This window comes from Trachemys scripta, chromosome 4 (genome assembly GCF_013100865.1).
Source record: "Trachemys scripta elegans isolate TJP31775 chromosome 4, CAS_Tse_1.0, whole genome shotgun sequence".
Taxonomy (NCBI): Eukaryota; Metazoa; Chordata; order Testudines; family Emydidae; genus Trachemys; species Trachemys scripta.
The window spans coordinates 59,216,889-59,242,401 of NC_048301.1; the positions used below are offsets into that span (position 1 = coordinate 59,216,889).

The 25,513-nt window shown below is 42.9% G+C and overlaps 1 protein-coding gene across 1 annotated transcript; it reads left to right on the forward strand.

Annotated features, from left to right (window-relative positions):
* Positions 1-3,887: 3,887 nt before the first annotated feature.
* On the forward strand, positions 3,888-24,949 carry DISP2 (dispatched RND transporter family member 2). The gene is made up of 7 exons (XM_034769125.1): positions 3,888-4,508; positions 8,003-8,032; positions 13,845-13,968; positions 15,080-15,195; positions 16,041-16,159; positions 17,550-17,647; positions 21,141-24,949. Exons 1-7 carry the CDS (start codon positions 4,042-4,044, stop codon positions 24,564-24,566), a joined length of 4,380 nt encoding a protein of 1,459 aa, XP_034625016.1. The 5' UTR covers positions 3,888-4,041; the 3' UTR covers positions 24,567-24,949.
* The last annotated feature ends 564 nt before the right edge of the window (positions 24,950-25,513 follow it).

Genomic DNA, 25,513 nt, shown 5'->3' on the forward strand with positions numbered 1-25,513 from the left:
ACACTTTAACCTGTCTGGTCATTCAGTGACAGACCTGCGGGTGGCTATATTACAACAGAAAAACTTCAAAAACAGACTCCAAAGAGAGACTGCAGAGCTAGAATTGATATGCAAACTAGACACAATCAACTCCGGTTTGAATAAGGACTGGGAATGGCTGAGCCATTACAAACGTTGACTCTTTCTCCCCTTGTAAGTACTCTCACACTTCTTATCACACTGTCTGTACTCGGCTAGCTTGATTATCACTTCAAAAGTTTTTTTTTTTTTTTCCTCTTAATTAATTGGCCTCTCAGAGTTGGTAAGACAACTCCCACCTGTTTATGCTCTCTGTATGTGTGTATATATATCTCCTCATTATATGTTCCATTCTATATGCATCCGAAGAAGTGGGCTGTAGTCCACGAAAGCTTATGCTCTAATAAATTTGTTAGTCTCTAAGGTGCCACAAGTACTCCTGTTCTTCTTTATCCCATAAACAATATCGCTGGCATCTAGGGTGACCAGATGACAAAGATGAAATATCGGGACGGGGGGGGGGGGGGAAGGGAAAACGCGACAGAGGAGAAAAAAAATAAAAGCCAGTGGCAGAGCAAAAAAAAAGCCGCTGGAGTGCCCCGCCTACAGCCCCGTCTCCACCCGACGCTATGGTGGCCGCAACAGCTGAGCGCAGCCCGGCCCGGAGTTGCCAAGCCCACATGCTGCGCTAGATCCCCGGGGCAGCCTGGCTCGCTTCCCAGCTGCCCTCCCGACCCGGGCCGGGCCGCTCTGTTAGCCATGGGCGTGGCGCAGGTGGCCCAGGCCTGCCTTGCCCTCTACTGGGGGCTCGGGCGGAGGGAGCTGCTGCTGGATCTCTGCCGGGCCGTGCTCATCTTCCTGGAGAAGCTGGACTGGAGCAGTTCGCAGGGTGAGTGCTGGGGGCCACCCCCTCCCTCCAGGCTTGCGCTGCCATACAGCTGATCAGCGCGAGTGTGGGAGGGAGGAGGAATGCGGCGTGCTTGGGGAAGAGGCGAGGCCAGGGCAGAGATTTGGGGAGGGATCCAATGGGGCAGTGAGGGGGCGGGGCCAGGGTGGGGATTTGGGGAGGGATCCAATGGGGGAGAAGGGGCAGGGCTAGGGGCTGGTGGGGGGGGCGAGAGCCCCTCCATGCTCCACCTGTGCGCCGGAGCGGAGGGCAAAATTGCTTTTTGTCCAGTGTCCCGACCGAACATCGGTCGGGACGTGGGACAAACAAGCAAATATCAGGACAGTCCCGATAAAATCGGGACGTATGGTCACCCTACTGGCATCTGATTTGTAGTGGCATATTTTGCATTCCTATAGGCCAATAGAAAATCCGTACTCTTATGTTGCAAACTACCTTTATCTGGAGTCATAGCACAAATCACTTGCTTGAATGTCTGGATAGGTCTTCCCACTAATCCATTTGTGGCAGGATGGTAAGGAGCTGATGTGACATGTTTGATACCATTTTTTCTGACAAACAACTGAAACTCTGCAGTTGTGAATTGAGTTCTTTTGTCACTGACAATCTCTTTAGGCACTCCTGACTTTGGAAACAAGATTCTTAACACTTCTACCATCTGCAGTGATTTAGTTGAATTCATGTAGCATACTTCAGGCCATTTAGAGTGGTCATCTAGTGCAATCAAAAATATATGTCCCATAAACGGATTAGCATAGTCTATGTAGATTTACTGCCACAGGGTTTGGCCACTCTCAAGGATGCAAAGGAGGATATTTTGGCATGTGTTGTGGTTTCTTAGCAAGCTGGACATTGTTTTGCCATTTCCTATATTTGTGTATCATTCCCTGGGTACCACACAAAACATCGATCAAGAACTTTTGTTTTTACAATTCCCAAATAGCCGGTCATGTAATTTCTGGAGTACATGTGACCTAAGCTTCATAGCAGTCTGCATATGCTTGACAAACTGCATTTGCATGTTTGTTGGTACTTTTGAACTCAGTATTATAACAGTGAGTGCCCAAGAATATTGCCCATCTCTGTAATTGTGCTGCAGCAGCCATTACTAATACTCTTTGGGTTAAAAATTGAGACTAGAAGTTGATTATCCATAACTAGAGTAAATTGTTTCCTATAGTGTTAATGATAAACGTTTTCCTCACACTAACCTCAGAGCTTCTCTATCAATTTGAGTTACATTCTGCTGAGGTAACAGATCTAGAAACAAAGTCAATGGGCCTTTCAGTATGAAAACAGGCAAACTTTAGAAGCAAAGATCCACTATAGTGTGCAAGGATTTTTTCAGATGCTGTAAGCTTCTTGCCCTCATCAAAAGCTTTGGTGCACTGTATGGACCAACACCATTTCTGTCCATTGTGTAACAGTTCATTTGGGAGATGTAATATGGTTGCTGTGTTACGCAAGAATCTATAGCAATGTGGTAGAAATGTCTGTCCGTTCCAGCTGAGGAATAAGGAGAGATGGACACAGCTAGTCAAGCAAGGAGCCCCGGGAGGGGCGATCCCGTTTATTTCAATTGCAATTGGGTTCGAGCTTATAAGTCAGCAAGAACCCCGAAAACACTTACACCAAAGTATTATATACAGTTTACTATGATAATCTATCGCTCTATGATTGGCCAAAATTTGCTATCATTACCATACATAATTAGCAAGTTACATATATCTGCCCCTCTTGTGACCCCTTATTGTTCATCTACTTGTCCCCCCCCCCCCCCCCCCGTGTTATTTTCAAACCAAGCAGTTAGTTATGTACAGGACACGGGCACAGAAAGTTCCACTATCTGCAGGTTTGGCGTTTGGCTACATTTCTTCTCAAAGGAACTTCCTGAGTTAAGACTACCTATAGCTGACGCTGCATGTTTCCCTTCTTCTTTCTCCCATGTGTACGTGACAAATTTGCCCCCTGGCAGTTAAGTAGAATAATTTTATTTCAGCAATAACTGACCATCCTCCCAAAAGAAAGTAATTGTGACACATTTTTTGGTTGGGATGCTTTAGGGATAGCTTCAGCTGTCTTTTGTAATTTATGCGATCCATCTTTGTCAATGGTATGGTTACAATACATAACTGAGTCTTTGAAAAATTCACATTTTCCTTGTTTGCTCTAAGCCCAAACTATGACAGCCTCACACATGCCTTCTGGAGGTTTTCCATGTGCTCTTTATCACTAGCTCCCATAAAATGTATATCATCCAAATAACACCGAGTGCCAGGAATACCCTCTAATTCCTGGTCCATGGCTTCCTGCCAAGTAGCAGGTACAAGTGCTATTGCAAATACTAGCCCATCTCTCATCAATTATGCCAGTAGCGATTATATGTGGCTCCAGTCTCTTGATGTAGGTGGGTCAGTTCTTTACTGAGCTATCAAACAAGTTTTGTTTTCCCCAAACTTCCAGACATTTTAACCCTTTTTCCCTTTCTAAATGAATAGTTCACTCATACGCTCAGTGGCGGTAGGTTAGTTTCCTTTAGTTTCAGTTCCATTAAGCCTCTTGGTTACTCTCTGTTTCACTGTATTCCTGGATTATGATCCCATCCTTGTCATTAATTGTTGTGTCTTTTGCCCTTTACACAACAATAAGAGCTTGAAAAAAACATAAAGGAACTGAGGAGTCCAAATAACCATGACACAACATGGAACACTTAGTTACATATTCACAATGCTACTCTACCAGGTTTCTAAAACACAAAACACAGTAAGCATCCCTACCAGGTTCACAAACTATTAAAAGTACTACTACCCAGTTGCCATACACTACACAAATTACCTACGGATGTGGTGGAGTCTCCATCACCTGAAGTCTTTAAATCCATCTCAGATGTCTTTCTTAAAAAAAATGTAGACCCACTAGCTCAACCACAAAATATGGGCTTGATGCAGGCCTTACTGGGTGCAGTTCTATGGACTATGTTATGTAGGATTTGGCCTTGATGATCATAATGGTCCCCTCTGACTTTAAAATCTATTAATCTATCAAAACCTTTAGACTGAGAGATGTGATCCCATACAGGGCCTTTCAACCACTCTAGTACATGATACAATTGTTCCATGTTTTCTCACAGAGAGAAAGTAAACCCAGAACCTTGCCAAACCTGTCTTAATGTGCCAGAGATCAGGAAGACTGAACCAAGCCGTGGTGGAGCTCCCTGGGAAAGAGTCTGTCCAGTCCATCGGTGCCCTATCACTGCATCTCCCAGCTTGGTGAGAGGTCGTCTGCCTTCCTCCAACCACATGCTTGGACCAATGTCTGTTCAGTCCAATGGTCAGGTGCCATCCAGCTCACAGGACTCACATCAACATCACCTATATTACCATTGCAACCAGCAAGAACCCAGAGACAGCTATGCCTTGCCCCCACTGCCAGGGCATGGAGAGAGGGCCACTTTGTGCTCCCACCATTCCAGTGGGGATTCTTTACCAGCTGCCCACCACGAGACCTCTGAAAGTCAATGGAAACAGTGGTCACATGACCAGCAGCAGTCACGACCAGTGCAGCGCCACATTGTAACAGTCAGGTAAGCCAAAGTCTGTACAGGTCACAGGGTTACTCACAATTACAGCTGGGCAAAATTTTTCTACTCAAACTTTTTGGCAAAAAAATAAAATTTGGTGACACCAAAATATTCACAAATTTATGTCAATCTCACTGAATTGTTTCAATCGAGGGAAAAAACCCTAAAAATTCTGAAAAATAAAAAATGTTTTGTTTGACATTTTCTAAACAAAGCATTTCAATTTTTTTTATTCAAACTGACTTTTTATGTTTAAATTTCCTTTAATTCTATTTTTAAAGAATTAAAAATGTTAAAAATTGATTGAAATCTAACCAAACATTTCATTTCCGGTCAAATGAAACATTCAGTTAGACCCAAAACAACTTTTTTCTTACTTTTGATTTGCTGAAAATTTCAAAAACATATCATTTTCGCATCAACCTGAAACAATTGGTTTCCTAATTTTTCAAGATTGCCAGTGAAACAAAATATCCATTATTCACACAGCTCTGCTCTCAATTTCTCTTAGTGCTTTGGGATGTGCTGGGAAGGGAAAGTGCTGTGCTAGAGAGGTGGTGAGGATGGAGATGGGGACCAAGACTCTGCCAACTCCTCTTCTGTTTTGGGGCAATAGGCACATGGAGTGAGCAGTGCTACTTGTGTAGGGCATACAAGCAGTTCCTAGTTCCTTCCCCCTGTGCTCCCCACACTTTCATCCTAACAGGACTTATTAGATAAAGCCTGTGCTCTTCAAACTGGTGTCAAGATATCTAATCTAGCCATGATCAGGCCCATATTTTGCAGTTCTCATATTTTCTTCTGGTTTATTGCAAGAAGTACCCCAACATCCTTTGGTTCTTAAGTATTTCAGTGAGACGAAGAGTGCATTTCATCCTGTGAGGCTATCAAAATGTTGGAGAATCCCAAATAGCTGCTAGCGTTTCCTTTCTGGTGGAAGGAACATTCCGTGTGAACCGGGGTGTTCTTTCTTAAAGTATGGTGATGGTCAGAAAAATGACTGTAAAAATGATCTTCTCACTCAACATAGTTGCCCTCTCTGAGAACTAAAACTGGGACTTATAGCCATTGCCTGGGTTGACTATAAGTGGAGGCTGAGGGAAAGCTGCACACTAGCACTAGTGCCAGTGACATTGCTCCTGAGGCAGGCATGTCTCTGGAAGTGCTGTAAGAATACACAGAGGAGTGGCATCTGCTACACCCCTTAACAGGGTGCCGTGTATATTCTCCATCATCTTGCACCAAGCACTGCCTCTCTCTGCTCCAAATGGATTTTTAGGACCACTATTGGCACTAAAGTGCCCAACCCCTTTAATATTACAGTGACAGCACCTTAGAAGCAGGGCCAGCTCCAAGTTTTTTGCCGCCCCAAGCAAAAAAAAATGTCCTACACCCCCCTGGCCCTGCCCCAACTCCTCCCCTTTCCCGCCCCATTCCAACCCCTTCCCCAAATCCCCGGCCCCGCCTCCTCCCCTGGGTGCACCGCATTTCCCCTCCTACCCCTCCCTCTCGTCCCAGGCAAGCCTGGGAGGGAGGGGGGAGAAACGGAGCGGCGGCGGGCCCGGGGGAGCAGGAGGCAGTGGAGCAGAGGTGAGTTGCAGGGGGAGGGAGTGGTTCCTTTGCCCCCCCCCCCGGGTTACTTCTTGTGGCCCTCCCCGCGCCCCCCACCACCGCAGTTCACCTCTGCTCCACCTGCTCCCCTGAGCACGCCGCCACTGCTCCGCTTCTCCCCCCTCCCACCCAGGCTTGCTGCAAAACAGCTGATTCGTGTGGCAAGCCTGGGAGGAAGGCGGGAGAAGTGGAGCGGAGCGGCGGCGGGCTTGGGAGAGCAGGTGGCAGTGGAGTGGAGGTGAGCTGGGGGGGAGGGAGCGGTTTCTCTGTTCTCCCCCCCCCCAGGGTTACTTCCTGTGGCACTCCCCGTGGACCCCACCGCCACAGCTCACCTCCGCTCAGGGCCAGCTCCTGGCTTTTTGCGCCCCAAGTTAAAAAAAAAAAAGGAGCCGGAGTGCCGCTCCTTGTTAAGTGCCGCCCCAAGCACATGCTTGGAGTGCTGGTGCCTTGAGCCGGCCCTGCTTAGAAGATCCTAACAGAGGTAGATTAGATAGTGTTAAATCTATCCCTGCACTCTGGTACAAGGTTAAGCATATTCTACCCCTTTATTTTCTTGAGCTATATGTAGCAACAGAAAAAACCCTTTGTTTTCCTCTGTTTGCACAGCTATCAGAGAGTAACTAGGATCCTATTTTAGCTCATATACTTTCAACAAAATTATCAGTTAAATTCTTTATAATAGGTGATTTAAGCTACAGACTCAGCTGGTTTTGCAAAGCACTTACAGAGTTTGCAGTGCTGGTAGTTAGAAAAGTCATAATCGTCATCATCACCATAATACAGTTATGATTTGTAATCTGAGCAAATGTGCTATAGATTTATTGAAAGAAAATTACTGTAGAGTTCCACAATGTATCTTCTGACGGTAATCTCAGTTTAAAAAAGAATGTAAACAACACCCCAAAATCTAGAGAGAGCTAATGCTGCATGAAAAACTGAAAGTGATTTAGAACAAATGAACATGTGCCACTGAGTACCTTGGAGAGTACAGTACAATGTTTGGGCCCTCGTCATTTGCTTTACAAATACCAGAACTGTTCTGTTTTGCAATTCTCCCATCCATCTCACTCTCAAAAAGCTGCCACCATACAACTGAAAGTTAAAGGGGATGAGAGATGAAAAAAGGTTCGTCAGATCTGAAAGATATACAGAAATGGAGTTTTTGTTAATTGTGCAAGTGGAAAGCTCAAACTCAAAGGTTTGTTAACAGAAGTGACGTTGGAATCCCTCAGAGAAGGCTTGTTTGCTGAACTCCTTAGAACAGTGCAGCTAGGAATAACAAATGTTCATCTATGAGGACATTTGTTTTGTGGCAAGTTGTCATGAGCAGTTCCATATCCCTCAATCCATCATTAGCATTGACTGCAGAAAACAGAGTCCAACGCACAAATAATGTTTACCCTTGTGGAAAAGCCCTATTGTGTTTAATAGAAAATTATACTCTATTTTGAGCCATCCTATAGAATGTAATGGAGAATTATACCCTTGGTATGGAACGGCTAAAAAATCTGTTGAAAATATATAAAATCTATAGATTTTAGTATATAGAGAATTACAGAGTAATTTCCATAGAACTCAATTGTTTATGTTCCAATTAAATTCTATAGGATTTTCCCATAAGGCAAAAGATCAGGAGTGGGATTCAAACCTACATCTCTTCCCATTGTGTTGCTTTAAAATACCAGTGGGAGATGAGACTGTACTATTCACTAGACTGCCTACCTCATGATGTACCTAGAGCAGTGCCAGATAGCTTTCATCAGCTGGAACTGCACCGTACAGCTTTCTTGTTTTATAGTTCCTGAAAGGGTTAACTTGCTCATTAACAGCACAGCACGCTGCTTCAAGTTAAAATAATAAACCAACAAATCTCTTTCTGTCTGCAGACATGACAAAGCTTTCAGGATGCCAAAAAGGTATGTTTAATGTCAAATGCTTCCTGTCCTGCTATCCTATTATCATTGCTCTCCTACCCTGCTATTAGGATACACAGTGTATTATTCCTGGTGACATTCCAGACAGGCTCAGCTTCAGAGGCAAGCGCAGAGTTCCTCATTAAAGGCTTCCCATCTGTCTGAAAAAAATCTGTTTCTGTTTGTGTAATAAATTTAACCTGCATTCATGAAGAGCTTCATTGTCTAGATAGCTTTCCTCCGAGTGTGCGCTTTCTCTGGTCCAGCCAACAGCTTTATTTGTTTTTCTTGACTGGTCTAAACCAAGCCTAGAGGAGCAGCTGCGTCCACTGGCCTGAGAGACAGGAAACCTGGATTCTATTCCCCACTCAGTCACTGACTTTCCATGCCACCTTAATCAAGTCATTACACCTCTTTGTGCCTCAGTTTCCGTTTTTGGAAAATAGGGATAATAATGTTTACCTACCCCGGTGAAATGCTTTGAGATCCATGGATGAAAAGCACAACACAAGTATCGTTATTAAATGGCTGTAATGGATTCTCCTGGATCCTGCATCTCAGAATTAAAGCAAACTGAAAGATCTTCAGATACAAGATTGCTCGATGTGAGGGTAACAGTGGTAATAGTCTCAGAGCTTTGCATTTTCCCATAGCATCTGGTGATGGAGATGTGTTTGTCAAGGTTATGTATAGTGCTTCCTAGTTCTTCGTGTATTAATGCACCAGAAGCTCTACAATTAAATTTAGATGACTAAAATGTTTAAAAGAGGTCAGGGAGTATAAAGTGCAACTCTATGCTGCAGCAACATGGACTCATGTGTATGATGGAAAGGAGATTATGGACAATCTAGACACACTTCAGGAAAGAAATGTTATAAGAGAAAAGATAAATAAAATAATTACTTGTTGCCCTTATCTCCTGCCCTATGTTTCTCATATTTAAATCCAAAAGAATGAGAGTACTTAAAGGGACATTGTCAATACGCATAATTATTTTTAAAAATCCTTTTTTTGTTTAACCATAATAACAAAATATTACAATTCAAGGAATACTTAATTTTTAGAATTAATAACTTAATGATCAAAAGAATAATTAAAAGTATAGCTAATTTACAGTATTTTTCACCTTCTATTCTTCTTCTTAATATCATGCTTGGAGAACACTTAGCTTAGAAAATGAAAATAAATGCAGGAGGGACCCTTTCTGGCTGCTACAAGGCTGTTACATTTGGGTTTCCAGCACAGCAGTGGAATGTAACAATTTTAAAAACTGGTTTTGTTGAAATGCATAAATAAAAAAAATGATGAAAACATTTTTGTAATTCCTTTCACAACACTCCATTTAAAAATGCAATTTTGAGGCCTAAAACTAATTAACAACATCCATTTAAGCTGACATCAGCAAGATACAAACTATTTTAACAGGTGGTTCTCTACCTCTTAGTGCTTCCAGTTTTTGGTTTACAAACTGTGTTTATCAGCTAGGTTCTCTAGTGGATTTGTGTAAGAATCTTTCACCTCTGGAGGTTGAGGGCCTGATGTTTAAAAAGTTAGGCATCAAATTACCACAGCCCCACACATAAATAGATAACACTGCTCTACAGCCAAAATGCTTCTGAAATAAATGTAGTCAAACTTTACTAATTCTGGGTCACTGAGAACGAAAATGATGCTTAAAATTGTTGATTGGCTCTAGTTTTCAAGATATGCTATTGGGTCAGTATATACGACCCTTGACTTGGGAATGGCAGAGGATAAGTGAGTTATAAAGGGAAGGAATCTCAATTTAAACCAGAAATGACTAAAATACATCTTTGACTGGATCTATGAATAAATCTATGACTGGGTTTGGACAGTACTTGCTTTTTAGGCAAAACAATGAATGATGCAATCTGAAGCTGGTATTGCGTCATACATGATATGAATTGCATCATGTTAGTCCTAGAAGTCATGGATGATGCAATCATAACGAAGCTTACATCACTCTGCTGAACAAATTGCCCTATATCAGCTCTAGAAATCATACAGTGTCGTGCTCTCTTATTTGTCAGTGTTTGATTTTGCAAAGGGACACATTTCTGTTTAGCCAAAGTGAGCAGAGATGCGTCGTACTTGTGTGAACAGTGCAGATAACTTCTGCTATGTTTGTGGTGAAGTGACTTTTGCATCACAAAAGCGCAGTATAACCACTATGGTTATAAAGCCTATCACCTTTATTTTGGCTGCAAAATTGGAGATCAGGACAAGAGGTGGGCCCCACACATATGCTGCAACACTTGTGCAACAAATCTTCGCCAGTGATTGAACAGGAAAAGGAAATCTATGCCTTTTGCAGTGCCAATGATTTGAAGAGAGCCAACAGATCATACCAGCAGTTGTTACTTCTGCATAGTGCCTCCAATTGGGAAAGGTGTGTCAAAGAAGAAAAAGTGGATTGTGCATTATCCAAACATTCCATCAGCTATACACCCAGTACTCCACAGAGAAGGATTGCCGGTTCCTGATGCACCAAAATCATTCTCACTTGAGTCAGACGAGGAAGAGGATGAAACTTCTGGTCCTGAACCATCAATGTCACAGGACCCACATTTTCTCCCATCCTCCTCCTCTGAACCACACCTCATAACACAAGCTGAACTGAATGACCTTGTCAGGGATTTGGAACTACCCAAGAGTAAGGCAGAGCTGTTGGGTTCCAGACTACAGCAGTGGAATCTCCTGGCAGGTGATGTTAAGGTTTCCATGTTCCGTGACCGTCAAAAGGATCTTGTCCTATTCTTCTTCATGGAAGGTGATCTTGTAGCCTGCAACAACATCCATGGTGTGATGGCAGCCCTCAACATCGTTCACGATCCAGATGAGTGGAGACTGTTCATTGATTCATCGAAGACGAGTCTTAAAGCTGTTTTACTGCATAATGGCAATGTTTTGCCATCAATTCCAGTTGGTCATGCAGTCCATATGAAGGAAACCTATGACAACATGAAACAACTTTTGAGGTGCATAAACTATGACCAACATCAGTGGCAGCTTTGTGGCAATTTGAAGGTTGTTGCTCTCTTGCTTGGTCTGCAGACTGGATACACAAAGTACTGCTGTTTTCTCTGCAAATGGGATAGTCATGCAAGAGATTCCCACTACATCAAGAAAGATTGGCCACTCCGACAGTCATTGGAGCCTGGGAGGAAAAGTGTTCAGCATCCACCACTTTTTGAATCAAGGAAGATTTTGTTACCACCCTTACACATCAAGCTGGGTCTGATGAAGAACTTTGTCAAGGCCATTGACAAAACACAAGCAGCTTTCAAGTACCTCCGTGGAAAATTTCCAAGGTTAAGTGAAGCTAAGATAAAGGAAGGTGTCTTTGTCGGTCCTCAGATTCGTGAACTTCTTCGAGATGATGCATTTGACCATGCACTGCGTGGCAAGGAAAAGACGGCATGGAAAGCCTTCCAGTTAGTGGCAATAAATTTTCTCAGAAACAGCAAGGCAGACAACTACAGGTTGTTGGTGGAAAACCTCCTCAAGGCATACAAAAGCCTTGGTTGCAACATGTCACTAAAGATACATTTTTTGCACTCTCATCTAGATTTTTTTCCACCGAACTGCGGAGCAGTGAGCGACGAGCACGGCGAGCGATTTCACCAGGACATTGCAACAATGGAGAAACGCTATCAGGGCAAATGGAGCCCATCAATACTTGCAGACTATTGCTGGACAGTGACAAGAGATGCTCCATTTAATGAATACAAGAGACAAGCCAAGAAGCGCCGAGTAGACACTGAATAGGACTAAACTATGTACATAATAGTTTTTTGCCTTTTGTTTCATAATACATTTTATTTATATAGCCCTTTTGCTGATTTTTAAAGTGTTACATAAACAGGACAGGTGAAATATTATCATGTAAAGCAACCATAAACACATGAAAAGACCTAGGTTTACAATTTATGATTAAATCTCTACTATCTACACAATATACATAGACAGAAAATGTAAAAACTTAAATATCTTAGAAACAGTAGCCAATCAGTTGTTTTAATTGTCATATTTGAATTCAGCACATCAAAATATATAAATAACACATTTTATCTCTGAAGCAGACGACTTCTCAGAAATTGTAGACCAGTGTAATTTAATGTGCAAGTGGCCATTTCTGATCTTTTGCTTGCACAAATTCCTGATTTGCACCTGCAAGCTTAATAACTATGTCTAAATTTTAAAAAATCAGGTCATAGATTCAATTTCAGATTCAGTCACAAGTGAAAACGCATTTCATGGGCTCATTCTTGTCCCTAGTTATGAAAAAGCTACATTATTTGACACAATTAACAGTCTTTGGCTCAAGAGAAGCATGGGACTGGGCTAGCTAGACTATTACAGTTCAGGATTGAAGTGCAGTGGCACAGCTCCTTAGGCTTGTAAGCAGTAAATTCATCCATCAATCTAAAATACACCAGGAGATGTTTGCTAACAAATAGTCCTAAGACCTTACAAAGGCAGAAATATTTAGAAACATACTAGATCAGACCAATAGCCCTTGTAGTCCAATATCCTGTCTCCAACTGTAGCTAGTGCCAAATGCTTCTGAGAAAGGTACAAGAAACCCCAGGCAATTAGGCTAGGTCTACATTAGAAAAGACTTGCCAATAGACATGCCAAACCCATGGAAGAAATGCAGAAATTGGGCTTGGTTTTGGCTTAATTGGCTTGTGAATTGCTTGTAGGCTAGTTTTTGGCTTGTAGCTTGTTGCTTCTTTTTTATGATCGGCTCCCGGCAACCAGGGGCTAAGGGAGGCAAGTAGGGGCAAAGGAGGGAGAGAGTCAGGCGTGCACAGCAGGCACACCACAGTCCCAGACTGCATGCTGGGGGGATCTAGTCACATAGAGTGTTGGGGTTCTTAGGGATTGGCTTGTTTTGAAATGGGATTAGCTTGATTTTTGGCATATTGTGAAAGTCGGGGTGCTTATTTACCGCGTGAAAGTTGGCAACTGTGCTTGCCAATATAGCTATACCAGCAAAACCTCCTAGTGTAGATATAGTTTATACTGGCAAAAGAGTGCTTTTGCTGGCATAACTTATTCTTTGTCAGTTTATGCTAGTTCTCTCACACAAACACACACACCCTTAACTAACATTACTGTATCAGCAAAAGTTTCTCATGTAGACCTGGCCTGAGAGGTTGCTGTATGTTTTGAAGCATGAGGGTTTATATCCCTTATAAAAATAATTATATCTAATGTAACTGAATGATCTTACTATCCACATACATTTATAATTTTCTTTTGAATCCTAGTAAGCTCTTAGCCACAATATCTTGTGGCAGCAGATTCACAAGCTAATTACCTAATTACCTGTGTTTTCTGTTGAGATCCCAAACTTCATGCTGCTCCTTGTCAGTTAGACAGTGACTAGACTGTCTGTCAGTAGATAGTTTGGATTGTGCAATGTGGGGGAGGAGGAGAACAAAAGAATAAGGGGGAAAAAACAACCTTCCCAAAGGGATTTACATTTTGCCCAGGGAGGCAAGTGCCTGGTTTTTACTATTTCCAATTGAAAAGACAGGGAGGTGTAGGGATGCAGAATGTAATTACCCAATTTAATGAGAACTTCATGCAAGCATCCAATTGCAGACAGAATGTGTTCAGTAGAACTCTTACCCCCTGAGCTTCTCAACAAATAAATGCCCAAACCAGGAAGCCCTCATTCTATTAAATGTTCTTCTTCTAACATTGTGCTGGTACCGCAGCATGTTTCATGTTAATATTAGAAATCAGGTTAACAGCAGCATTTGTTTTCTCCTGTTCATTCCAGTTATTCGCAAGTGATTGCTGAGTGGCCGGTAGCTGTCCTTGTGCTCTGTTCGGTGACAGTTCTGGTTTGTACTTTAGCTGGCCTGCTAGTTGGAAATCTGCCAGATTTTTCAGAACCGTTGATGGTAAGTCCCTGCAGATGATATGGGGCAGGCATGTCATCCATGAATGCAAGGAAAATCAGTGGAACAATCAATTATGTTTTCTTCCTGCAGTGTAAAATTATCACATTCCCTACTCCTTTGGAAATGGATGGAGAAGAGAGCAGGCCTATAAATACATGAGGACATTAAAGACACTATCACTCTCACATTCCTCCAGAATGCACAACAGTTTATAATATCTACCACCAGGTGACAATCTGCCACCCCCTCATTCTTGGAAATGTCAGAAAGTGCGTTAGGTTACAAGGGAATCTGCATTCCCTGCTCTTCTTTTGATATGAGAATCACAGAAATTGAAAATGAAAAGAAACCTGTTAGGTAAACTAGTCCATCCCTCCCATTCACTACAGGAGCATTCTCTGCACTGTATTTGCCTGTGCGTTGGCCTGCCATAGTTTTAAAGGATTTTAGTGAAGTACTTCCATTACTTTCTTTCTGAGACTATTTCACTGTTCATTAAAACATTTTTCTTGTTATTCAGTCTTAATGTTCCTTTGCTCATTTTCAACATATTGCTCCTAATAGTGCCCCTTTAGTATTTCCTAAATAGTTCCTCTCCCTCCTGGGTGTTTACCCTTTTCCTCTACCTAAGAAAAAACGTCCTTGAAAAACATGGAAAAATACCATCCTACTCAGACAGGCTCTAGGATGAGATGAAGGACACCTTTCCAGGAGAGAGATAGAGAAGAAAATCATTCTGATCAAGGTTCCAGTGTGGACTATAGACTGTGTCGAGAGGGAAGAAAATAAATCCTACTTCTGCAGCTGTTGATTTTGGTGATGCCCCTTATCTAGAGAGGAAGAGACAAATCCTGCTTGGCCTGTTCAGGATGAACTATCTCACTACTGGCCAAAAGGGAAAGAAAAATTATATTTCTGTAGGTTCACATATGGACTATGCCCCCCTTTCTAAGAGAAATTCAATTTGTGTGTGCCTCAAAAAATGTGATTAGATTCTAATAATCACAGACACGTGCTGTGTCTGACACAAGGTGTGGCGGAGGTGGGCTAAGGAAGGTTAAGCCAAAGCACAAGTCTGACAAGTTAATTAAACCCTTTTGCTTGGCTTTAGGGATTTGAGCCTCGAGATACTGACATTGGCAGAAAACTCATTGTCTGGAAGAATGTACAAACCCATACAGGCCATCAGAAGACCCTTTCGCTTTCTCCCTACACTGAAAAGAACAGGTATCTGAATTTAGTTCTTTGGGTTTCAGTGCTTGCAATGCCTTGATGAGACTGCTTTACTGATGATGTGACATCTTAGTTTGGTTGCAATTGGGTTGTAAAATCAATAAGTAACATTTTCAAAAATTGATTATGTACTTAGGAGCCTAAATCCATTGGCTGTCAATGAGACTTAGGCTAAAGTCTTTTCAAAATAGGATTAGGCTTCTAGGGATATGTCTACACTGCAATAAAAAAGCTGCAGCAACGAGACTCAAGTGCCCAGGTCAGCTGACTCAGCCGTGTAGCGCTTTGGCTGTGAGTCTAAAAATTTGCAATGTAGACATTCGGTTTGAGGCTGGAGCCTGGACTTTGGGACCCTTCCCTCTCACGGGGTCTCAGAGCCTGGGTTCCAGCCCGAGCCTGAATGTCTACACTACCATTGTATAGCCCTACAGCCCAAGACCTGCAAGCCTGAGTCAGCTGACCCAGGACATCCACGGCCATGCAATGGGTCTTTCATTGCAGTACAGTCACTTAAGTCACTAAGGCATTTTTGAAAATTTTACTCAACAGCTTTAAGCAGCTGCAGAGATAATTCAGTGACTCCAAAAGGAGTGATGTGGGATCTAACTTAATCACTCATGACTGCAAGTTGAAGCAGTCAAACCTGCACAACAGTCCAATACTGAACCTCTGGACCCAAACCATGTCCTCATTTTAGGTCAGTGGCCATTCCAATTGCATTATGTCTCATCAAAGCACATTTTCATGGTGTGACAACCCATGGCTAGTCAACCACATAACTTGTAGAAAGATGTTGAATCCAGCTGTTCCATAGAAGAATAACTGTGACCTCTTGATAGCTATGGTGACGTTGGTATTAACAGAGGGCAGAGGTTTATCCATGGCGAACAAGAAGCAAGAACACGACGGATGGTAGAACAAGACTATGGAAAGGACAGTTTCTTTTGTGGCCCCCCAGGTGAGTGAAGTCTTAACATACACCTTCAAAATGTAACCACCAAGAAAGAGGGGACAGTGGGAAACTGCAATAGCACAAAAAGATGTAACATCCGGTACATGTGGAAATGTTCATAAAATGTCCAATAAAGCAGTCAGACATAATACAGTTTTTTGCCCTCTGTGTATTTCATCTAGTGATCTTGCAGCATTTTGCAAACATTAATTTATTAAGCCTCCCCAGTTATCGGCAAGCAGAGCTGACTGAAATTTTGTATGTGTTTTATTGGATTTCATGAAAAATGAATTCTTCCCTTCGCCTCCCCCCAAATAATTGTTGAAGGGTGTGGTTTTTTTTTAATTTAATTTTCTTCCAAAATTGAAAATTTCAAAAATGTTTATTTTGAAATAATGAGAAAGTACCCATTTTATCTCTCAGTTTCTTACTCTTCTCTCCTTCTTTTTTCCCAACTGGAACAGTATGTAAAAAGTAAAAAAATGAAAATAACACTTTGCCACAATTATTTTTTTTTACATTTTTCCAGTGGAAAAAAGTAAATAAGAGAAAGTGGGTTTTTTTTCTCTCACTTCCACACCCTTCCATACACCCTTTTTAAATTAAAGAAATGGAGGAAAATAGTGAGGGAAAAGGGGGGACTATCCCAAATATTCAAAAGAAAAATCTTAATTTTGTTTTGAAATTTTTGTTTCAAATGTTTTCAGCAGAAATGAAATTGAAAAACGAAAAAATTCAAATGAAATGACAAGTGTTGATTTTTCTTTTGAAAATTTTTGACCAAAAGAAGAAATAAATCTGAGTCTGTTCTGTTGGTGGGGGCATTAGTATTCCATTTTACAGATGGGTGGGGAAATTGAGCACAGAGAGGCTAAGTGACTTGCCAGAAATAATACAAGTGAGTGGATTTATGGGAATAGCACCTAGATATTCTGATTCCCAATCCCCTGCTTTAAGTCATCCTTTTAAGTAAATGGATCAACCACTGGAGAAACCACCAGTTTCTCAAGGCCTCAGCCCCTCCCTCTCTCTCCACGACCAACTGTACAGACTTTTGTCAGGAGGTAACAGAAATGGCCTGAATCAGATCCACAATAGTTTCGCTGTAGAAAAATTAAATTCACAAGTGAAAATTATAATGAGAGAACCCCATGTCCCTCCTTTCCTGACCCTGACACATATGGAAAGCGTGATGGGGCAGAGGTCACATGAGGCAATTTGCACCCTTTATAGCCCTATCATTTATCAAGATCCATAAGCTCTGTTGCTCCATTTTAACTGATAGAATCATCAGTGGTAGACTTACACACAGCACTATGTTTTTTAAATAGACTAATTATTTCAAACAGTGTGGCTGATTCCTCCTCGGTTACCTAACTACATTTCTGTTTTTTAGGAAAGAGTTATTCTCAACTGGTGTTTATGTCCACAACTGCTGGGAGCTTGTGGAACTTGCAAGCGATTCAGTCCATGTGTCAAATTGAACAGGACAAGGTTAGTAATATCATGGGGAATGTATACACATGCAATCTCATTTCAATTTACTGGTTTAATCATTAACTAAAAGCTAGCAAGAAAAAAATTATATGAGAGATATAGTATCTTTCATCCTGGAGAATCCCAGTGGATTTTATAGGCTTATAAATAAAAGAATAACTTTACCTACCACTGAAATGCAGCTGCCTCTGGGCTGAAGAGCCTAGCTGTGTTATAGTACACACACAACAGCTTGGGCAAGAACCTGATGATAGTATATCGAACTGAAACTATAGAATTTAGGGTGGTTAATGTAATTACTAAAAGAGGAATTTGGCCCATATACTGAGCCTAACACTCCACAGTGAGGAGGGCCATATAAACAGAAAGATTAGATTGGATTAGATTATGATAGTTTTGTGAAAAGCACCATGGGATCTTTATTAAACGTAAGAGATCATATTCATCGGAAGTTGGCACTTCTAACGGCACAACATCCTCTCTAAATTAGAGGTGCCAAGTAAGTAGATGGAGATAGATAAGCAATATGGCCTTCTATCCAGAGAGGACTGCACTGGATGTGACTAGACTTAACCTTCTAAATTGCCAATAATATTTTACATCCAATACCGGTAAGAATGGCTCCATGGTCTCCTGAATGCTCCTTGCTACAGTAGTAGAAAGACATAGCAGAGGACAGGACAGTGAGTGGAAGACAGGAGTATTAATTAGGGCTAGTTTATCAGTGATGCTAAGAAATACCAATAGTTAGTGTGCCTGAAGAGTTAAAATTGGAAGGGCTCTGAAAGCCTTCCAAAGAAAAAGATGTCTGAATGTATCCTCTGTGCAAGTGCCAGGCAAAAGGGCCCCTGAGAAGGAAGGGAATAGTATTTGCCTTATGCAATTAACAGGGAAACAGTGTTAAGCATTGATTAGATCAGAGGTGGGCAAACTACAGCCCGCGGCCCACATCCAGCCTGTGGGACCGTCCTGCCTGGCCCCCGAGCTCCTGGCCCTGGAGGCTTGCCCCCCGGACCCACCCTGTTGTTCCCCCTCCCCCACAGCCTCAGCTTGCTCGCTGCGCCGCCGGCGCAATGATCTGGGCGGCGGGGCTGTGAGCTCCTGGGGCAGTGCCATGGGTGGCTCCAGGCACCAGCACACCAAGCGCGTACCTGGGGCGGCAAGCCGCGGGGGGCGGCCTGACGGTCGCTCTGAGGGTTGCAGTCAGGGAGCCTTCAGTGGCATGCCTGCAGGAGGTCCGCCAGTCCCGCGGCTTTGGCGGCAATTCAGCGGCGGGTATGCCAAAGGCGCGGCACTGGTGGACCTCCCGCAGGCATGCCGCCGAATCCGCGTTACCAGCCAGACCTCCCACAGGCGCGCTGCCGAAAGCTGCTTGACTGCCATGCTTGGGGCGGCAAATACATAGAGCTGCCCCTGGGTAGCGCAGCTGCAGAGCCCAGCCTGACCCGGTCTCTGTGCTGCATGGTGGTGGCGGCGGCGTGGCCCAGCTCCAGCTGGGTGGCGCAGCTGTAGCGCCACTAGCCACCGGTGCTCCAAGCAGTGTGGTAAGGGGGCAGGGAGCAGGGGGGGTTGGATAGAGAGCAGGGGTGTTCGGAGTGGTGGTCAGGGGGCGGGGGTCTGGGGCGGTCGGGGGGGCAGTCAGGAAGGAGGGGGGTTGGATGGGACGGCAGGGGGCAGTCAGGGGCAAGGGTTCCGGGGGCAGTCAGGGGACAGGGAGAAGGGGTGGCTGGATGGGGCAGGGATCCCGGGGAGCCGGCAGGAATGAGAGGAGGGGTTGGATGGGGCGGCGGGAGTCCGGGGGCAGTCAGGGAGCAGGGGTGTGTGGATGGGGCAGGGGTCCCGGGGGGCCTGTCAGAGAACAGGGGGGATTGGATGGGGCAGGAGTCCCGGCAGGAGGGCAGATAGGAGGTGGGGACTGGGCCAAGACCCCCTCCCCTAACCGGCCCTCCATACAATTTACGAAACCTGATGCGGCCCTTGGGCCAAAAAGTTTGCCCACCCCTGGATTAGATCATGGTGGAAGAGAGTCTGTAGCACCTGCTACCCGCACAAAATTCTCTGTTACTCACACACTCTAGGGGCACCCACCCTTACCCCATTCCTAGGGCTCAGGTGTAACCTTACATTCTAGGGCACCCACGCTTACCCTGTTCCTAGGGCTCAGATGTAACCCTATTAATTTAGGCACCCATTCTTACCCTTCCTTTGGCTCAGGGCGTAACCTTAACCCTGCGGGTTTGCGGGGTCTTTTATCAACGAAAGAGCCTTACACAGTAATATCCTACTTAACCTCTATTTATTAACAATTACCCAACAACAACAAAATGCATATGCTAAACCTACAATGCTCACCACTCTCAGTCCCAATAAGGCAGATGAACTTTTCTTGATGGCCAGTCAGGATCAGGTCATCTGGGGGACTCCAGTTTCTGCACGGTGTCATTAACAGAGTGTTGAGGTCTGGCAGCTCTGATCTTGGGGCTGTGTCCTGGAGTTGGTTTCTAAGAACTTCCTTTTGGACACCAGTTTATATAGTGAAACTTCAGTCTTTCTTAGCTATACCTTAACCAATCATTTTACTAAAATTTTACTAACCAATCCTAACATACTGTAACATAATTCTCTACCCAATCATACCCCACCACCTTAACTGATTTACACCTCACAAAATTAATTATGTAACGAACAATCAAAGAACCAGACAGAGATCATACAGATAAACAATAGAGAAATGGGGACCATAAAGACAAGACAATAAAGAAATGAGGATTTCACAACCACAACTATTGATAAGTGATTTCTTGCCAGACAGGATGCTATCAAACTAAGTTTTCTTTAACCATATTAAGATCTGTTTCTTTATCTGGTGACGTTCGGTGCTATTAGCACAGGATCGCCGCCTTAACAGCCCAATATTACATTGTTTTAATAGAATGTGAGGATGTGATTTCCTGCTTCTTAGCTAATGGCTACTGCTCTCCTAATATGGCTGCAGACAAAGGTCTTAGGCCTTACAATATGGCGACAGGAAAAGGCCTCATCCTTACAGCATTATGCCTCCTGCTTATGTGCTTCACAGAATGTCACTGCGGTGCAGAAAAAAGAAGCTTAAGAGAAAAAGGATAAAGGGTGTAAAAATTCTCATTTTAGTGGTCCTAATCCAGAGAATGAACGTAAATTGAGGAAAGCTGCTGTCATGAGTAGTAGGACAATGGATTGAGGAAGGGTCCCAATTCCTAAATCAATGCAAAAAATACATAACGGGGGCTATTAATTTAGTTCTGGAAAAAATGCTGCCCAAACATCTTGTTTCAATGGCTACAATATATTGTATTTTGTCAACAGAAGGTTGGGGAGTCAGGGTTTATAAACATGGGGAGGACAGAATAATTCTTGTGAGAATTTAAACACTCTGCTGTATAAAGGCAGTGGGGTAAAAAGTTTTATAGGGAGAATCTAATCTGATGCTCTCCTATTGGCTGTTTTTCAGATCCGCTCACATGCTCATTTTGGGAATCTCTGCCAACGTACTGAAGGCAATGAATGCTGCCCAAGCTGGTCTCTGGGTAACTATATTGCTGTCCTTCACAACAGATCTTCTTGTTTGGAGATAACTCAAGCAGATGTCTCCCACACCCTGGCACTCCTCCGTTCCTGTGCCCCAGACTACCACAAAGGCATCCTTATTCCTTCTTGCTTAGGTCCCCGGACTGGAAGAGAGAAACACTCTCAGTGTGCCAAAGTACCAGAAAAATGTACCCGGTTCAATGGTATTTACCAGCTTCTTCACTTCTTGGTTGACAGAGACTTTCTCAGTCTTCAGACAATGGAATATCAAGTGCCATCACTGAAATACAGCCTGCTGTTTTTGCCTACAAAGAAAGGAGCATCTATGATGGAAATCTACCTGGACAACCTTGAGTCATGGGACCTGTTTGATAATTACACATTAATCACTGGAATGGACCTGGGTCTTAAACAGAAACTATTCCAGCACTATCTTTTACTGGATACAATGTATCCAGTCCTGGCAATATTAGCCATTTTTCTAAGTATGACTTTTTATTTACGCTCAATCTTTATTACTTCTATGGTTCTTATGATTGTTGTCAGTTCTTTGATGATCTCCTTCTTCTTGTATAAGGTGGCCTTCAGATTCACCTATTTCCCTTTTGTAAACCTGACAGCAGTTGTCATTCTCAGTAGCATTTGCGCCAATCACACCTTTGTGTTTTTTGACCTCTGGAGCCTCAGCAAGAGCCAGAATCCTTCTGCAGGCCTCCTGCAGTGGATGAGCCAAACCATGCACCACTTTGGGTATCTCATGCTGGCGTCTTCCTTTACAACAGGTGCTGCTTTCTATGCCAGCTATATGAGCAATATAATTGCCATCTGCTGTTTTGCCATCTACATGGGCACCTGTGTATTGGTGAATTTAGTATTCATGGTAACTTGGCTTCCATCTTCTGTTGTGTTGTATGAACGCTACATAGCAACAAACTGCATTTATAAACCGGAAGACTACTGGAACTATAGTGGGCATAAAAGAGTTATTTTCTCTCTCCATCATATACTCAGGGGTCTCCAGAATACCTTGTGTGAAACCTCCAAGCTGTTATTTGAAAAGATTCTTCCATGTGGTGTTATAAAATTTCGTTACATTTGGATCTGCTGGTTTACAGCCTTGGCAATAGGGGGTGCCTACATTTCCTGTTTTAATCCTAAACTAAAACTCCCCAGTTTAGAGATGCCATCTGTCCAGATGTTTAGGTTAAGCCATCCCTTTGAAAGATATGATGCAGAATACTGTCACCAGTTCATGTTTGAGAGGCTGGAGCATGGAGAAGGACAACGCATGCCCATCACTATAGTCTGGGGCATACTGCCTGTGGACAATGGGGATCATTTCAATCCTAAGAGCAATGGCACGCTGGTGAAAGATACCACATTTACGATCCAAAATCCTGAAGCTCAAAACTGGCTCTTGGAATTCTGCCAAAAAGTGAAAAATCAAACTTTCTACTATTCTGATTTGGAGCAGAAATCTACAGTTTGTTTCATGGAAGAGTTTCACACGTGGATGGACAGTCGCCAGTGCTCCCAGCAAGATCACAGCTTCAATCTCTGCTGTAACCACTTCCCCTTCCCCTATGGAAGTGAAGTCTTCCTGCACTGCATCAAAATGATGATCATGGAACAAGGCAGAGATGGGGCTGAAACCTATGACTTGGGTCTTAGATTTGATGCAGAGGGAAACCTAGTTGCCTTGGTGCTACAGTTTCAAACTATTTATCACTACAGCTTCAACTACAGCAAAGCCAAACAATTCTACAATGAAATTGGCCACTGGATAACAGAGGAAATGAAGACTGCCCCCATGGGGCTTCAGAATGGATGGTACACCAGTAAACTAGAGCTATATAATCTCCAGCACAGTCTTAGCACAGAGACAATGGTGGTCATAGGGCTATCCATAACCATCTCTTTTGTGGTGCTGCTGCTCACCACCTGGAATGTCATTCTTAGCATATTCTCTGTTACAGCTATCACAGGCACTGTCTTGGTAACTGTTGGACTTTTGGTGCTGTTGGAATGGCAGCTCAATGCAGTGGAGTCTCTCTTCATTTCAGCAGCAGTAGGCCTCTCCACTGACTTTACAGTGAACTACTGTATTTCCTACCACTTGTGCCCACATTCTGATCGCCTGAGCCGAGTGGCCTTCTCTCTGAAGCAGATGAGCTGTGCCACTGCTATGGTGGCATCTGCTCTGTTTTCTGCAGGTATCATCATGCTGCCTGCCACAGTGCTGGCATACCGGAAGCTGGGGATATTCATAATGATGATCAAATGTATCAGCTGTGGATTTGCCAGCTTCTTTTTTCAGTCTCTATGCTGCTTCTTTGGCCCAGAGAAGAACTGTGGTCAGATCCTTTGGCCTTGCACCTATGTCCTGAAGGACTATTCTGATGACTCCAGGCCAAATGGAAGTTTTAACTGTGGGGGAGAAGAGAAGCAGAACAGATTACGGAAGGTGCAAGAGTCTAACACTGCAAATGAACAGTATGAGCTCCAGCCCTTGGCCAGAAAACTTAGTGACAGTTTTGACAACAGCACTTCCACAAGCAAATTGTCTAATCGTCCTTCTGTCCTATCTGAAGACATACAGCTCCAAGACAGCAGATGTCCCAGAATAGGAATCCATCCTTCTCTTGAAACAGACAGACAGAATCTGCAGGAGACACTAATGGATCACCATGTAGATCTTTGTCAGTGTCCCGCCTTGCAAACATCTTCTCCTTACAAACATAGTAGCACAGGAGCAGAAGCAGAAATTCATAGAGAGAGACTCTGCAGAGATTGTAGATGTCAAAAATATGGTCCAAAAGCCTGGGATGGATACATGCTGGACTATCTTTATTCAGCCAGCATGAAAGATGAAGGACAGTTAAATAAATCTCAGTGTTCTAGAGACACTGCTCAACAACAGTCAGATTATACCTCAGAAAATAGTAATCTCCCTGAAGCTGAAATTTACAAATTTCACAGAGGCCTTTGTTCTCATAGCAGTTCTTTCAATGTGCTCAATGTCTCCAGTGAGATCTCTCTCAGTGATTTTGAGCAGAGCATAAAACTTGCTGAGTCATCCAGTTCTTGTCCCAATGTCTTAGATGTGTCTGATTCCTGCTGTGCAGCAGAGAGAGGTCACCTGAATGGGAAGAGAGACACCCTGAGGTTGGACCTGAGAGAGACTGTCTTTGACGTATCTCTACCAGCAACCCAGCAAAACAGCTCTTCTTGGAAAAACCGACTGGGATTAGGGAGTGAAGGTCCAGTTGTTTTACCAAACAGCCAACCAGATATGCCTGATGTTTGGATCAAACGATCCAGTGCACAAAATACTGGTTACAGCAGCTGAAATCTCCAAGAAAGCAAAACTCAATTACAGAAGAAAACAGGAAATAAACCTCCTATTTACACTGTAAATATAAAATCTTTCCTCCCTTTCCTTTTTGAGCTAGGAATATTTCCAGATATTTCAGATGCAGAGATGCTTACATTTTCACTGAGTCAGCAAATCTGATATTAAAAAAATGAGGATTACAGATGAATTTTAATGCAGTAAAAAAATCTTTGACTGTCCAGCAGCCCGTGCCATATTCTCAATTGTACTGTTTGACATTCCCTACAGTGATTAGATTTGATTTCCTGTCAAGTACAAGAAAGAAAGGGATAATGATTAAAGAGGTGACTCTCTCCAAATATTTAAAGAAATAAATCCCATGTACAAAAATATCTATAATTGTTAATCATTAGAATCTGACTAATGGCTGGAGAAAGAACTGTTTCCTGTTGAAGCAGATCTCTGTTTTTATTAGCAGTCCAGGTTTACAAATTTCCCCAAAGGAATTGTATTCAGATATTTATTTAAATCTGTCCAATGAGTGTTTTTCAACTGGTATGGTCTGTTACTCTTCAACGAGAAGACTATATAATCCAGCCCCAAATATCTTTCAGATCAGGATTTCAGCTGGTTTTGCTGGAGAGAACTTCTTCTGACACTGCTTCAATGTGGGGTTTTCCTTGACAGAAAGCCATCTCCTTGTCCTCTGTGACTTGGGCAGCTTGTGTTTCATGTTCATAGCTAGTTTCTATCCCAGGCAAAAATGTAAAAATATTTTTAAAGTTGGCATATCCGCTGTATCTTGAATTTTACTTTTTTCTTTACCAGAAAAAAACAAAAACACAAAACATTGTCTTTATCTGTTACAATAAGAAAAAGCTTTCTCTCTAAAAATCAGCATAAAAATAAATATTTATGACAAAATTTCCTGAACACCGTGATACCTTGTGCCTTTGCTATGA